The sequence below is a fragment of the Octopus bimaculoides genome, chromosome 19, assembly GCF_046866305.1.
Source record: "Octopus bimaculoides isolate indiv1 chromosome 19, ASM4686630v1, whole genome shotgun sequence".
Classification (NCBI taxonomy): domain Eukaryota; kingdom Metazoa; phylum Mollusca; class Cephalopoda; order Octopoda; family Octopodidae; genus Octopus; species Octopus bimaculoides.
The window spans coordinates 48,972,467-48,989,966 of NC_142946.1; the positions used below are offsets into that span (position 1 = coordinate 48,972,467).

The 17,500-nt window shown below is 39.0% G+C and overlaps 1 protein-coding gene across 1 annotated transcript in view; it reads right to left on the reverse strand.

Annotated features, from left to right (window-relative positions):
• The window catches only part of LOC106878099 (uncharacterized), a 30,477-nt gene extending 21,227 nt beyond the window's left edge, over window positions 1–9,250 (reverse strand). Inside the window, exon 1 of the mRNA XM_014927203.3 lies at window positions 8,294–9,250. Coding sequence (XP_014782689.1) covers window positions 8,294–8,410 — 117 coding nt within the window. The 5' untranslated portion in view covers window positions 8,411–9,250. The remainder of the gene's footprint in view (window positions 1–8,293) is intronic.
• Window positions 9,251–17,500: the final 8,250 nt, after the last annotated feature.

Sequence of the window (17,500 nt, forward strand, 5' to 3'; positions counted from 1 at the left end):
CACTCTTGCTTACTCCCACTTTCTTTCTCTCTGTCTTTCCCCTCGCTCTTCCCTCTGGCTGGGTAACCATGTATCTCCTCTACAGCAGCACACCTGTTTCTGTCCTCTTTCTTGTTTCTCCCCTCATTCTCTATCTCTCTATGTAACCATGTACATCCTCTGTAGCAAGACACCTGTTTCTGTCTCCCACACTAATCTTTCATCATCTGCCACACGATCACCTCCTCTGACGCCCCCTCCCCTCTCAAAGGATCCTTGTCTTGCAAGTTACTTGGTGACCCTGTCAGTGCTGATGCCATGTAAAAAGCATCCAGTCCACACTGTGAAGTGGTTGGCATTTAGAAGGGCATCCAGCCTGTACTGGTGCCACGTAAAAAGGCACTCAGTCTACTCTACAGGCTGGTTGGTGTGAGGAAGGTCATCCAGCTGTAAAAACCACACAAAACAGACACAGTAGCCTTCTATCTGACTGGCTCCTGTCAAACTGTCCAATGGACATTAAATGATGAGGAGAAGGAAGATATATATCAATATATATATAGATATACATATATATATATAATTAGACTGGAGCCTGGTGTTGCCATCCGGTTTCACCAGTCCTCAGTCAAATCGTCCAACCCATGCTAGCATGGAAAGCGGACGTTAAACGATGATGATGATATATATATATATATATATACACACACACACAAACACTACTCATGGGGATGTGGGCAAGGAGTAGAGAATATTAAAAAGAAAAAAAACAAACTAAACCTGACATATAATCTATATCCGTGTGTGTGTAGACAGACAGAGAGAGATACTTATATATGCGTGTGTGTGCGTGTATATCATCATCATCATCATCATCGTTTAATGTCCGCTTTCCATGCTAGCATGGGTTGGACGATTGACTGAGGACTGGTGAAACCAGATGGCAACACCAGGCTCCATTCTGATTTGGCAGAGTTTCTACAGCTGGATGCCCTTCCTAACGCCAACCACTCAGAGAGTGTAGTGGGTGCTTTTACGTGTCACCCGCACGAAGGCCAGTCAGGCGGTACTGGCAAAGGCCACGCTCAAAATGGTGTATTTTATGTGCCACCCGCACAAGAGCTAGCCCAGGGGCACTGGCAACGATCTCGCTCGAAAATCCTACGAAGGCCAGTCAGGCGATACTGGCAGAGGATAATTATGGTGATGATGATGATGGTGATGAGTTCCAGGTTCTTTTCTGTTCAGCATAATTTTTATCTGCTCCCAAGGTGACCGTGAAGAATTTCGTGACCACCCCATGGTACTTCAGCAGGTAGGCAAGGTGGATTGTCCAGACACACACATATATATATATATATATATATATATATATATATATATATATATACACACACATATACAAAGTATGGGGATTTAGTTCACAAGTGATCTAAAGGATTAAGTATGTTAGGTAAGTGCTGTAACGGATTACTAAGGCTCCAAGGTTGTAGCCAAGACGGTAGTTATGGAGCCGTAGCAGATTTCCGATATACCGGATATATAATTGTTAAAGAGGACAACAAACGTTAAGGCAAGGCAAACATTTCAAGTCATATATAATGCATATGCATGGCCACACCCTTTAGGCAGATATACATCGAAGAATATATATATATCTATATTCACACGCAGTTTGAGTTGATTATAGTCACGGATAATTTATCAGATGTTTAGTTAATCTTAAACACTCCATCAGAAAGTGATCAGAATAACCAGCTTTCACTGTGTGTTTATGTGAGAGAGAGAGAGAGTACCTTAGGAAAAGGTACTAGGTAGCCAACAAGGAAGTGCTCTCCACCTTGCTAAGGATAAGCACCTAGTCTCGTCTATCCATCCACACCTCATACCTGACGTTTTACAAAATATGAGCAACAATAGAAAAGGGTGGCTGTGTGGAATGATATATATATATATATATATATATAATTAAAACATAGGGTAAAAAATCAGATATTAATTAATATCGATTTATTACCAGGAAGCTAGCACATTTAAAGAATCAGAGAGATTCAGAAAAAATATCTGAGATCTTAGGGGATTAAAGTATATTTTTATATATAACGGTGACCACTAAAGTGGACATTTAGGTCTTAGTAGACACAACATGTGGTCTATTTCTAGCACATTAAATGTCCACTTTAGTGGTCATCGTTATATATAAAATAAAAATATATATATATATATATATATAATTATGTGTATTTCTTCTATCTTAATGAATGCAATTATAACATGCGTTTTCTCCAATCCTTAAATTCTTAAATATATATATATATATATATATATAGATAGAGAGAGAGAGAGAGAGAGAGAGAGAGAGATACACATATATACACGTATATGTCTGTTCATATGCATGTGTGTGTGTAAAAGATGAGCTGGTCATGTCTTGACTGCTTTTAATCTCAGCAGAACTGCTAGATCAGGGTTATTGCCAAGAACTGCCCGCAGAACTCACCTTATTGATTACGACGATGATGACAGCAATGACAATGGTGTTGATGATGATTGTGATTGTGATGATGATATTGATGGTGATGAGGATTTAAACGCTGAAAACTTCAAACAAATAAAAGATGATTGAAAATAAGGATGATTACTGTGACTATTAATTTTCTTTGTTTTCCTTTCCCCTATTTTTGTTTTAAACAAAAGATTATTTTAAAACCAATATGCCTACTTTTATCTATATCTATCTATCCACTATATATATCTATGTCTATCTATCCATTATATATATATATATATATATATATATATATATATATATAATGATGAAAGTGCAGTACACTGAACATTAGTGTGTAGTATGTCTGTATGTACGTGTGTGTGTGTGTGTGCGCATGTGCAAATGCATAACACTCTCGGCCCTTGAGTCACTATTACTTCTACCAGTAATAATAATGATTTCTATTATTTGTCACCAGGGCAAAGGATGAGGGGGGCATTACAAAGACAGACATGAAGTATGGGGGGGGGTTACATATAATGGAAGGACAAAAAAAAAAAAGGAAGAATATACACAGTATACATTAAATGTATACATAGTATACGACATTAAGAAATTTCAAAAATAAATAAAGAAAAACTGTGACAGTAGTGGGGACAACCAAAGAACCCCACCACCCAAGATCAGCCTGAATACCAAGGATGAGAACCCTCTCCAACTCGTTTCCTCCAACTCGCAGGACTACACTCAGAGCAGTACCATCCACTCTTGCTATTTTTGCAACTTTCACTCACCTTTTGATAAATTCACTCAAGAACAGCACCTCCCCCTCCACTCTCACTTTCCTTTCCAGGTGAAAGTGGGAAAAGTCGATGATGGCTTTACCGAAGAAGAATGTTTTTGTCCTCATTCCTTTCATTCTCACCCACAAGACAACCTCTTCCACCACAGCCATCAGGCAAAGGAAAACTGCCTTGCCTGCCTGATTAAAGGAGGGCAGCGGGGCAATCATCACTATGGGCTCCCACCAACTTGTGGTATTTTGGCCCCTGCAACCGACTCATATTCCTTTACAATGGAGCTGACCATCTCCATTTCAGAGGCATTAGGCGTCGTCTGCATATACCCTCCACAGTCCAATTTTAAGAAGGATGCCTCTTAACTGATCCAACTTCCACAGCATTGGCTCGAGAGCCAGCACATGTAGAAGTGGTGACAGTGGGCAGCTCCAACGGACTGAACATGTGATACAAAACGGTTCCGATAGGTGGTAGTTTACTTTGACCACCAAGCAGGTGCTGCTATGTATTGCAGCAATCCAGTCTCTGAAAACGGGACTGAAACCAGCTACTTTAAGGTTGACCCAATCGAAAGCTTTCAACTGATCTAAATTGATCAGGGCCCCATTGAGCCAGCATTAGTCCCAGCCCTCTCTATGACATATCGCATAAGGTGGAGGCTGTTGTGGATAGACCTGCTCAGGATTGTGCAGATTTGTGCCTCCCCAGCCAGACTGCCGACAACAAGCACCAACCTTTTCACTAATACCTTGGCCAAGTTATGGGCCAAAAGTTCCCTAGCACATCTCCACTGTTGGCATCCTTTCTCAGCAGCATTACCACACCCTGGCTAACAGTACTAGGAATTTTTCCATTCTGCTGCCACTTACTATAGACATCTGCCAAACAAATCTGGCATTAATATATAGAATTTGTAGAGCAGACCATCGAAATTGGGTGATTTGCGAATTGGGCAATTGCTATCACTTCCCATATTTCAGGAGCCGTAATCAGCTTTTTGCAGAATCATGTCAATTACCGAGAGCCGCAGTAGGCTGTCCAGATACAAAGTAAAGTCTCCTACCATTGTCAACTCATCACCCTCCCCAAACAGCTGCTGCAAAACTGCACACATCTACTCAGAACCAAGTAGCACATGCCTGTCCCGATCCAGCAAAGACTTGATTGTGGTTTTGTTTCCCTGTTGTGTCTCTATGGTTCAGGTCCATCATATGGCTTCAGTTCCTTCATGTTTTAGCGCATGGGCCTTAGCTCTGACTATGCAACCTTCATGTTCCACCTCAAAAAAAAAAAAGGTCAACGGCCATTTTGCTGCTAACACATCAGTTACGATGCCTTTACTAATAGCCTCTTCTAGTTTGCTAACTAATTCTCCCTCTAATCTATTTCTTTCTATTGCTAAATCTTTGCTAAACGCTATCGATTCTACTCTACTCACTCTCTTCAGGTCGATCCACTACCACTTAACTAGTTCACTTATCAAGTCCCTGTAGTCTGTGTGCTAGTAAAGACACATTCAACTTCCAGTAACTGGGTCCCTGTCTATGGGTCTTATCTAAATCAACTGTGCATATCACAAATTTGTGATCTGTGTAGCCGACCAATTTAAATTGTGGACAGCCTATACTATCCCTATCCTCTGACCTAACAAATACTCTATCTAAATACAATCTAGATGACCTGTTGTGGTTGCTCTATGTCCACACTGGCACATCAAGGAAATCCAGTTGGTACCTGTCAGGAAGTTGGAAAGTCCTGAGCAGGTTTTTTAAGGCTTTTACACCCCCATCTACTATGTACTAAACCCACAGTCCTTCTGTGTGTCCAAAATACTATTCCAGTCCCCCAATAATACTAAAGTGCAAGACCTTCCCAAGAATGTTCCAAGACGCCTGAAGAAATCTGGCCTTCCAGCCCCTGTTGGGGAATAAACCGCCACAAGTCTAAAGGTACCACCTTTGCTGCCATTCATGTCCAGAATCACCACCCTACCATCTGGGTCCAAGAAGATAGCTCTACTTGGAGATCACCTGAGATTGTTGAGCAAGTGACCTTGCTTCCAAGCTGATCCCAGGTCATGCACATTCACACACCCAATTCCCAGCACAGCCATGCTAGTTGGAGAAAGGAAAACGAGGCTATTCACCTTGATTTTTGAGAAGCTTGGAAATTCCAGGCCTCTCCACTGGTGAAAATTTTTTAAAAGGCCCTTCCAAAAGCCTTTTATCAACTGACGTTTTTTTTTTAATCCCGACACTACATGGGAATTTTTCTTGGATCGTTTTATAAATGTCTGACGACGTTTTAATTAAAAGTCTGTCTTTCGGAGTTTTGATGATGAAATCTTCAAATTCCTTTTCTTCTGTCTCTATTTTGTTTTTGCTTTGATTTACAAAATCCATCAATTCACTGTTGCACTTGTTCACAACAGTGAAATTGATGGATACATTTCATCTACAGTTGTTTCTGAAGGTCCATGATTGTTTGTTTCTGTGATTTCATGCTGTTGTTGATGATGATGCTGTTTTTAAAGTTGTTCTTGTCATTTTTGTTGGAGTGGTTGTGAATTGGGTTGCAGTTGTGGTTTTTGTGTACTTTTTTGCCAAGTTCTTGGAGTTGGGCTATGTAATCTCCTCCTCTTTCACCTACCCCCTTTTGTTACAGTAATCCATTGTTCGGTAAGCTCTTCTTTCTTCATGTCATTGCAATTGCGATGTTGGTTTGCGAGGCAGTGTTCAGGAGAAGCTTGCTTTACTGTCACAACCGGGATGGGGGGGGGGGTTTAGAAAGATACACCTTCTTTGTCTTGGTTTTGGTGCGGGTGTAGGAGTCTTTGAGCACATCTTCATGATTTTGTATTTGTGGTATTTGTAGTGTTGGCAGCAGTGAGAGTTTAGTTTTACTTGTTTCAGAGTACAAAGTCTTTAAGTGAGTTACAACAGATCCACATACGTGTCATCTTGGCTTTCAACTCTCCACTAGCAGGCACCATCAAGGAGATTGATTAGATCAGGTAGCTAGCTTACATTGTAAGGTCAGTTCCATACCTATACCTGACCAGTTCTGTTTAGGTATTTTCTTGACCTCCAAGATTGTCACATCGTCTTCTTCCAAACCCACCAAGACAGCCACCACTAATCAGGTGATAGATATTTCTGGTGACACGTTCAACACCCTAACCTTAGCAAAGTGTTGGTCGCAATAGCTGGGGATTAACAAGTTTTCATTCCTAAAAGTTGTCGCAGAATGACACCTGGCTTCCTAAATCTCATTAATAGTTCCAGACTTCTTTCCTCGGACGATGTGGGTCTTCTGTTCCCACATGTGCACAAGGCATTTTTGTATTTGGCACTCAGAAGCATTTTCCATCCAGCGTGATTTAACTGCAATGCAGTGGTATGTGACTGTGTATCTTCTTAAGATATTCTTGATCATGTTGGAGGGAGGGTTAGGGCTATCCTTCTCTCATCCCTTTTAACAATTTTCCTGGTCATTTTCATACCTTCTTCATCTATGCAGAAATCTTCCAAATTTCTCGCAGCAACCGCAAAGGAAACCTCCACTGCAGCAGAGGCAGTTGTGGCAGCGGTGATATTTGCGTTTCTAACTTTCACTTCATTAGTGCTGTTGTTGTTGTCACCGCGGTTGTTGTTGTCGTCGCCATCACTGAATGTTTTGACGCTACTTAGAGACGAAACTATATTCGCCTCGGTGACGTCATTAAGTGTAGTCCATGCTACGTCTTTGTTCTGTCTTTTCTCCGACAAGGAACGCTCCCATTGTCGAACATTATGATGACTTCTTTATCAGCCATCTTTAGATAAATAAGGAAAATGGCAAAATATTTGCTTTATCGGTAGGCAGTTAAAATTTTAAAAATATTGATGTGCATACCCTGCAAAAACAGAGGGTGTTTCTAAACAAAAATACTATCGGCGCAGTCCAGACAATGTCCGAAATACGATGCTAACAATAAAAATGAAAACACGGGGCCTTAAAAGGCCGAAAAGATTATAAGCACAACTTACGGATCTTCAAGTTACCGTGACTTCACAGTATGGCGACCATAATAATCCTTTCTACAATAGGCACAAAGCTGAAATATGGGGGACGGGGATAGTCGATTGCATCGACCCAAGTACTCAACTGGTACTTAATTCATCGACCCCGAAGGAATGAAAGGCGGCGAAATCGTCCTAGGCGGAATTTGAACTCAGAACGTAAAGACGGACGAAATATCGCTAAGCATATCGCCCCGCAAGCTTACAATTCTGCCAGCTCGTCGCCTTAATAATAATAATAATTTCTACTTATAGGCACAAGGCCTGAAAGTTTGGGGAAGTAGGAGAGTCGATTACATCGACACCAGTACACAACTGGTACTTAATTTATCGACTCCGAAAGGATGAAACGCAAAGTCGACCTCGGCAAAATTTGAACTCAGAACGTGAAGAAGGACGAAACACTGCTAAGCATTTTGCTCGACCTGCTTAACGATTCTGCCAGATCGCCGCCTTAATAATAATAATAATAATAATAATCCTTTCTGCAATAGGTTCAAGGCCTGAAATTTTGGGGGAGGGAAGCAATCGATAAGATCGACACCAGTACGCAACTGGTACTTAATTTATCGACCTCGAAAGGAAGAAAGGCAAAGTCGACCTCGGCGGAATTTGAACTCAGAACATTAGATGAAATACCGTAAAGCATTTCGCCCGGCGTGCTAACGATTCTGCCTTAATAATAATAATAATAATAATAATAATAATAATAATAATGTAAATCAATGTGTTAGAAAAAGAAGCGAAAGCAATATTTAAAGAAAGTTTTTAAAAAATTGAACTCTGCCAAACTGACCAATTTTCACAGATCGAGGAGCGGCGAGGTTAAGAAGAACTGTGTATATATGTGTATGTGTGCAACTATGAGAGAAATTGAATGATATAACAGAAATTACTTGAGTAAGACATGCAATACATACTTTTTTTTTTACTAAAGAGAAATGGGTTTGTTCGTTTTTTACCTGTTTATTACTGGTGTACCATGGAAGTCCCTCTAACGAATATATACCGCATTCATTCGCAGCAATAGCGCCAGTCTGGGTTTCTTTTAAACATCTTCCCCAATCTTCCCAGCTCATAGTTCCAGTGTTTGTAATATAGATTGACAAGATAGATTTAGATTATAAAAAAGACAGCAGTCACCGTACTAGTGCAGCTGACAGAGCCAAGCAATGAATGCAGAACCCTTGCCTGTCAGAGGAGATTAAAGAGCTGTCCTCAAGTCGAGTAGACTCCTCTCACTCAAGCAACTCCTTCCACTCAACTCAACTCTTTCATCACTCTTTGTCCTCTTTAATTCGTCGTTTTTCGTTTTATTAGTAGTATTTTTTTTTTTCGTTTTGGTTTACAAAAATAAAAATTTCTACTGATTTTATTTTCATATTTTAAGAATATTGTCAGTTAATTTTTGTCTCGTTGTTTTATTTTTCGAATTTACTACTTCGTACCTTCTCCTCCATTTATCTCTCCTCCCACCTTTTCCAATATTCACACACACACATTACACATATAAAAACACAAACACGCACACATAATCATACATGCATATGTGTGTGTGCGTGTATGTGTGTGTTTGTATGTGTGTGTGTGTAGTGCAACACAGGGTAGCAACAGTAATTTCAACGCTATTATAATTACGCTCGTGTATTGAGTGCGTTTTCTTCTTGGCTGTACATACATACATACATACATACATACATACATACACACACACACACACACACACACACACACACACACACACACACACACACACACACACACATACATACATAGACACGGCTACTTCAACGAAAGGGAGATCTCCATAGATTCATAGAGTAAAACAAAACATTTCTTGTCAGTTCTGTAAAGAACAATGGCTAGTAGTTTCAATCCGGACAAGAATCCTCGCACATACATTCAAACATATATTTGTGTGTGTGTGTGTGCGCGCGCGCGCTCCATGTCTTGTCTTCGTAATTTCTAAAATTTCTCTTTCTCTCTTTTAGTTTCCTTCTCCCTTGTATACTCTACCTTTATTTTCACTTTGAATCTATCATTTACTTACCACACAACACACAAACGCACGCGCATATACATACATATACCTAGAAGTTTTAAAGAAATGTATCTGAAGTAACATATATATATATATATATAATCTACTTGGTTTGGCTGCCCTCCCATTCTCCGCGTGTTTGAAAATTTACTCCTTCTTACTTTCTCTCTCTCTCTCTCTCTCTCTCTCTCTCTATCTCAGAATCTCTATCTTCGCATCTTTTCTCAGACCTTAACAATTTCAATACCGATCTGTTCTGTGACTTTTATTTCCTCCTTATTCACAAACTGCCTTTATTCACCTTTCCTTCACACGTATATATTCTCTGTTAAAATAATTCGTCTCAGTTCTTACATATTTTCCCACCGTCTCTAACATTTATTATTCTCCACGTTCGAAAAATTTATTCCTATTTCTCTTATAATATCTGCCTATCTTTTTCACTATTTTCCTATCTTTATTACTCTCTCTCTCTCTCTTACTTTGGCTTTGACACTTACTCTTACTCTTTCTCTTATCACTCTCTTTCTCTTCTTTTATTTTTAGTTTTTCATTTCTCATGTGTATAATAAAGGTTTCCTTCTTTATTCTGTAAATTCTTTAGATTACTCCTACCTTCTACTCATCCAAAATTCCTCATTTTTCTCTTTTCCGTTCATCCTATCTACATTTCGTCTCCCTCTCTCTTTCTCTCTCCCTCTCTCTACCTACCTACCTACGTACATACATATCTACCTCTCTGTCTGTCTGTCTATCTATCTACCTATGTCTGAATGCATGTATGTATATGGTGCCACGCCACATTCTACAACTATGTATAAAATAATTTTAAAAGAAAATGAAGAGGTTGAGAGAATGAGACGAGATGAAGGTGAGAGAGAGAGAGAGAGAGAGAAGGTGAAAATGGGGAAAGAGAAGGGAAAGAGAATGAGTATGACTAGGAATGACTCATCACAATGGGTTACCTAAATGTACACTCATCATGCACATAAATATCACCTTTATGTATGTATGTATGTATAAGTGCATGTATGTGTGCATATATATATATATATATATATATATGCACGTAACATATTTTATACATGCATACATACATATATACTTACCCACCTTGGATGATTCACCAGAAAAGTAATATTTATACGAGTTACATACAAACATGTATATACATGTACAAATACATAATTACATACACGCACACACAAATATACATGTAAATGTATATGTAAGTAAATATATTAATATATGTTGTTGTACTTGGCGATGGTCATATTGCCAGTTCAGCCATCCCAAGTACAACAACATCTGTTTCAACACACGATTTCACATCAAAAATCTTGCAAAACAAATATATATATTAATATATTTATATATATATATACATACACACACACACACTTATGTATAGAAAGAGAGTGAGTGAGAGAGACAGAGAGAGAAAGAGATGTGGAGAGAGAAAAAGATAAGCTAACTTTCACCAGAAGACGAAACCAGATGGTCAACTAGGAAATGCCAACATGAACGTTTTACCATGCTAAAGATAGCACCCAAACATCATCGACACAACCACCCACTCAATGTGCATGTCTTTTTATGTCTATCTGTCTGCCTGTAAGTATGTATGTGTGGGTATATTTATGTGTATATACATATTTGTATATTTATACGTGCGAGTGTATGTATACATAGCCGTAAGCATACACACACACACACAGGTTAAACTCCTGTGTTTGACCCGAGCAAAAAGAAAATAGGGTTGATGTTTACCCAAGGTGCCATGTAGTGGGACTGAACCTGGAACCGTGTGGTTGGGAAAAATATCCATTTTCTCTAGGGAAAAAATTGGATCGTGTGAATTGTCCTGGTCCTCCTCCCCCCTCTTCGCCAGCGCACATTTATTTTTTTCATATTCGTTTACTACTTGTTGTTTTACACCTATTACACTTTTTTGTTATTTTTGTGACCGGGTATCGAAGTTGAGTGACTGGATGCGTGAATTATCCAAGTCTGTACACGACCCAACCTACATGACAAACATTGAAAAAAAAAATAGTGTATTGGGTGTAAAATAATGTGTAGTAAACGAATATGAAGAAAAAAATTTCACCGACGAATGGGGAAGTAGTGAGAGGACTCGGAACATTCCCGATGTGAATTTTCCGTGTCCTCTCTCCCGCCCCCCTTTAGCCAGCTCGCATTTTTTCATATTCGTTTACTGCATGTTGTTTTACACGTATGACACTATCTTTTTTTTTTTTTTGCTCAGGTCAAGCACTGGAGTTTGACCCACACACAGAGGCGTGGCTGTGTGGTAAGAAGCTTGCTTCTCAACCACATGGTTCCGGGTTCAGTCCCATTGTGTGGCACCTTGGGCAAGTGTCTTCTACTACAGCCTCGGGCCTACCAAAGCCTTTTGAGTACATTTGGTAGACGGAAACTGGAAGAAGCCCGTCGTATATATAAGTATGTATTTATGTGTGTCTGTGTTTGTCCACCCCGTCATCGCTTGACAACCGATGCTAGTGTGTTTATGTCCCCGTAACTTAGCGGTTCGATAAAAGAGAATGATAGAATAAGTCCTTGGCTTACAAAGAATATGTCTTGGGGTCGATTTCTTCAACTAAAACCCTTCAAGGCAGTGCTCCAGCATGGCCATAGTCAAATGACTGAAACAAGTAAAAGAATAAAAGATAGCAATACATTATATATATATATATATATATATATATATATATATATATATTCGAGAATAACCAGCTGAAATTGCAAAGATAATCTGGATCTCGACTGAAGAGAGAATACTCTGAATTACCTTAGGTTTCATGTAAGGTAATCCCATAAACCGGCCTTTACATATATAGTATGGCCGCAGTCAAATGACAAACAAATGAAAGAATATTTGATCGATCCAATTTCAATAACAACACCACATTTGATGCTTTATAGTAATCTAGCCGGAGCTCTCTGACCCACTAGCTTGTTTTTATTCATTAATTTCATTCTGTAGAAAACACTTTTGGCCTAAAGAACACCTTCGTTTAACAAGGTAAATGCATTCACTTTCATGAGACCATAGCAACGATAAAGCTAGTTTATATCTACAAAATGGAAAACTCTGCGTATTTATTTACATCAAAGAATAACTTGAAAATCTCGAAAAGTTTCATGCCATTAGCCCTCATTTATAATCAAATCACATGCAAGTATCATAAACATTCAATACATTTCAAATTTCACACAATAATTAATCTGGGTTTTTTTTTAACTAATGATTGTTTAAACTGGACTGGGGTCTTGAAATTTGTATGGGGCAAATGTGGGACCGAATCCAATGTTATAAGTCTTTGAGCTTAGGAGGTCATTCGGCTTGGGAGTACAAAATGAAAGTGAGAATATTGACACTTTAATGAGGTGATATTTGTTCCGACTCACTCTGTTCTGAGTTCAAATCCCACCGGAGTCAACATTGCCGTTCATTTTTTTTCATTATCATCATCAACCCCTGGACGTTGCTGTCTCATGTCCTGCGGCTCATAGGGTCGGTTAATCAATTTTCATGACATATAAACGTCTGGTATTGCAATATTATCCCTGAACAGTATGCCAGTGTGTTGCAGGGTTACTCATTTATAGCAGAAGCAACGTGAATGAAGTGTTTTGCTCAAGAACACAATGCACCGTCTGGTTTGGGAATCGAAACCACGATGTAGTAATCCCAGGCGAAAGATTGACGGAAGTGTAAGGACGTTGGACTCTACACCTTGCGATATTTGTCACTGCTTTTTGCGTTTTGAGTTCAAATCCCGCCATAGCCTACTTGGCTAATAAATTTCTCACCTGCAACTTGAACCACAGATTCCTTCAGTAGATTTCCCTTTTGTAGCAAGTATTCGGACTAGGTTTTTGGTTTGAAGATACCTTTCCTCCCTCAGTCCATCCTACCAGTCTCGAAGCCCTTGTAAAGGTTCATGGGTACTACTTGTCCATGCAGACGTGTCGCATAGCCACTCCTCTTTTTTCTTTTCTTTTTGTTTTCCAAAATTTTCTTCAGGTTCTTATGTTTTTCAACAACGGAAATTACGATTTTTTACCAAAAAACAATTTAAAAAAACAAAAACAAAAAAAAACAAAAAAACAAAAAAAAAGCTTCTCGAATTTTAATCACCCTTTACTCTCAATATTCAGTTTTTAACTTCATTTCGAAAAAAATCTTCGGAAGGGGTCGGGGTATTCCCTGTTTTAAAAATACGGAGATTATGATCTTAATTTTCATTCCTTTTTCGAAATTTCAATGTCGATTGCTTACGATAATTTTCCAATTTTCAGTTTGTGATCAGAAGCCAAAAGAGTATTTCTAAACGTGTAATGTAAACAATTTTTTAGATGTTCATACCAATACTTTAGACAGTGCATATAATAACATTCAGAAATTGCGATTTAGTTAGAAAAAGTAAAAAAAAAAAGTAATTAAAAATTCTAAATTCTGCAGCAGGAGGCCGTCAATGGCTGTGGATGTGACGTCACTGGCCAAATCCTACTTCAATCTGCATTTGTCGATAACTTGCCTGCATATCTATCCAACCGCTCTTTGAACTTATCTCTTTCCTGCAGAGACAAATACCGTCTTGACACTTACGTCCATCCTTCGCCTAGGATCGGTACATTTTTATTGCCGCAGAATGTGAAAGCGCATAGATCTTAAAACTTCCTCAGAGGGAGTTTTGGGATAATATCAGTTGATCGAAATTTTATTTCAATTCACTCACCGTATTGCGTATGTAGGTCTCTTAACCTGTTTGCGATTTGTATCTAGAGGGCTTTTTCTCGTATATTTGTCTCGGCCACACTGTGAGCCTACTTGTAAGGACCAATTTGTTCCCATCTACTACTACTACTACTACTACTACTAATAATAATAATAATAATAATAATAATAATGATAATAATAAATTCTTTTATTAGCCAGAAGGGCTCACATAAAACAACATTAAATGACATGCAACAAACAACATAAAAGACAAAAATGGGACGATACAATGGGTTTTACGGCGTGTAAACAAGAAAAACAATAAAAAATTAAACAAATTAAAACTCCCAGTAGGGAAGGCGCTTTAAGATCCTTGTGGAAATACCCACAAAAAGCCACGGGTGCAACAGAGCAAGAGCCCTTCTCCTTTTATTTCTCACAGGTGTATGCTCAGAATTGGTCCTTTCACACTGGCCATTCTTCCAACATTCACCCACAACAAACTTGCTAGAAGGCAACACTTCCCTCCCCACCCTCAACTTCCTTTTCAAGTAAAACTTGGAAAAGTTGATGAGGACTTGGCCAAAGAGGAACGTGACCAGACCGTCTGTCCAGCGTCCCACTACGCTGTTGGACGGCATGAACTTGCCTCTCCAGGTGCCGAGTTGCAAGCCCACTGACTTTTCCGCATTAATTTTTTGCTTCTGTCACCACTTCATATTCTTGTAGTGTGTTGCCAATTAGGTCTATATGCCTGTGGCTTGACACTGTGACGGTGACATCTTCAGCGTACGCAGACACCACTTCTCCCACATCCTAGATCACATGGAACACCCCTCAAAGCATGCAACTTCCGGAGTAATGGCTCAAGAGTCAGTACATTCAGAAGGAAGGTGAGAAGGCATCATTGATGTTCTGAACGCAAAATGCTGAATAACTCCAACAGGTGACCATTCACCCGAACAACCGAGTAGATGCCGCTGTACAAAGCAGCGATCCAACCGCGGAAAACTGGACCGAAACCAGTTGCCTTGAGGACAGCTGCTAAGTATTGATGGTCGACCTTATCAAAGGCTTTAGATTGATCTAGATTGATCAGAGCCCCACCCATGCCAGCCTCATTACCCACCCTCTGTATGATGTAGCGCATAAGATGGAGGTTGTTGTGAAAAGTCCAGGTTGGGATGGCGCATGTTTGTGCCTTGCCAACCAGCTTGTTTTGTACTGAAAATCGAGATCGAGCGAGCTTTTGCCCTTTTGCTCAACGTGTGGTTTCCGTCCACGCTGAGCTCGCCTTGGGACACCTGCGTTACCGTTTGACGAGCGGTTCTTTCAGCTATAGCACTCTCTCCATACACAGCACACATCGCAAGCAGCTTTTGCGGCCTTAGAACCTTGATTAAAAGCAAAAAGGTGTCGAAAATGCTCGTTTTTCTTAACTTGACATTCCATTTTAATGATTTTAATAAACAAAAATTAACTCGAAAAAAAAAGAAAAAAAAAAATTCCAAAATGATTCAAAAATAGAATTCTCTAAAAATACAGATTCCAAAATTTAAAAACGCAATAAATTCCAAAATTTAAAAAAAACGGCGGTAACTTAGTTGCCAATCCAATAAGATGTGGCTGTTTTTTCTATCAGGCCAAACATGCAGAAGATTCCTCGAATTTATTGACTATCACTGTCAATTTTCTAGCTTTCTCACTAAGGAACCCCCAGATGATTATACATTAGTGTGTGTGTGTGTGTGTGTGTGTGTGTGTGTGTGCGTACGTGTGTGTGCCTGTGCGTGCGCGCATTAATAAAATAACCAAGTGACAGAGTGACTCAAGGAGCGAGAGTTTCGTATATTGCATTTGTAGCTTGATGAGTACGAATACACGAAACTCCCGGCCCTTGAGTCACTTTGTAAATTCTGCCGATTATATATATATATATATATATGTATGTATGTTTTTTGTTTTTTTTCCAGTATGCATCGTGCCCCCACCTCACCTCCCAAAAAACCCCACACACTCACACTCACACAATATTGTTAATGTACTTGCTGTTTCCTTCTGATATGAATACTGACAACACTACAATATAGATTGATTTCCGTTAGTTATTCCACGAAAAACTGTATTAATTGTTTAGCATTTAGATATCAGTGGTAATGAAGAGAGGTCAAGTACATCTTAGTATACTCGAAGAAATATACTTTATTTCTTTTTTTTTTTTTTTTTTTTTTTGTAGTGGCCATCCAATCCTTGTTCTGTACACGAAAAACTGGTCTTATCGTCTTCGAGGAATGGGGAGAAAAGGGGATCTGTGACGTAATTTTACCAAGAGTATTAATTAACTTCTAAGTGAACCGGGAGGAATTGAAACTGAGTTGCCGATTCAGTAGCTAGGATGGTTTACAACCTACGTTGCAACGCTTGCTTCTATAATCTCGAGTTAGTAATATCTGTTGTGAAATGTTATTTTTAGTCTCTTTCCTTCTCAAATGCTAAGTGAGTATCAGTAATCGATAACCAAAGCAATTCGCAATCTGATGTTGACCTTCCTGGTTAAAATAGATTAGATTCCTTTACTCATTCATTATTAAGTACCATAGAAAAACGGTCCCCAACACCACACATACTAATTCCCTTTATTCCTTATAAATTTAATGTCTTGTATCAGAAATCGATATTGACAAACACAAGAGGTAGTATAAAGCTCGTTTATGAGCGGAGTCTAAACTGGTTTTCATTCTCAACTGTCAATTCACTTATGTTGCCAACACCCTTCGGTAACGGAAATATAAGTGGCTACATAAAAACTCCGTATGGCTAATCTACATGCGTGTAGTCAAAAGAATACAGGGGTTTATGTCTAATTTTAAAATAATAAACCTGTAATTGTTGAGGGGGAAGTTCCCTGGAGTAAAAGTAAGAATTAACCGAATCGCTTATTCGTTTTCACTCCTGGATAAAACCAGCCTTTTCATTTGTATTAATATTATTAACCCTACTGGATTCTCACATTTTTATCCTCTTTTGTGTGCCCTCTATATCTAAACATACATTTTATTGTTGCTTATCCGTAACCGAGTAGCCCCATAACTAAATCAAAAGCCGAGACCCCCTCGTGTCCTTTTAGACAGTTTTATCTCCGACAACATTATCCAATGTTTTTAACTTTTTAATGGAACTAGAGTAATATTGCTGCTGTTTCTGGTGGGTACGACGACTACATAAAGGCTCTCACTGCTTTGTTCATTTAATTCAATTTAATTTAATTACATATTTCGAGAAAGGCACAAACCGTCGCACTATTTCGTTTCCTAGTCCCCCTTCCTTCCACCTTATATAAAAATCTATGGACTCGCATCTCATGTAAGAAATAAATTA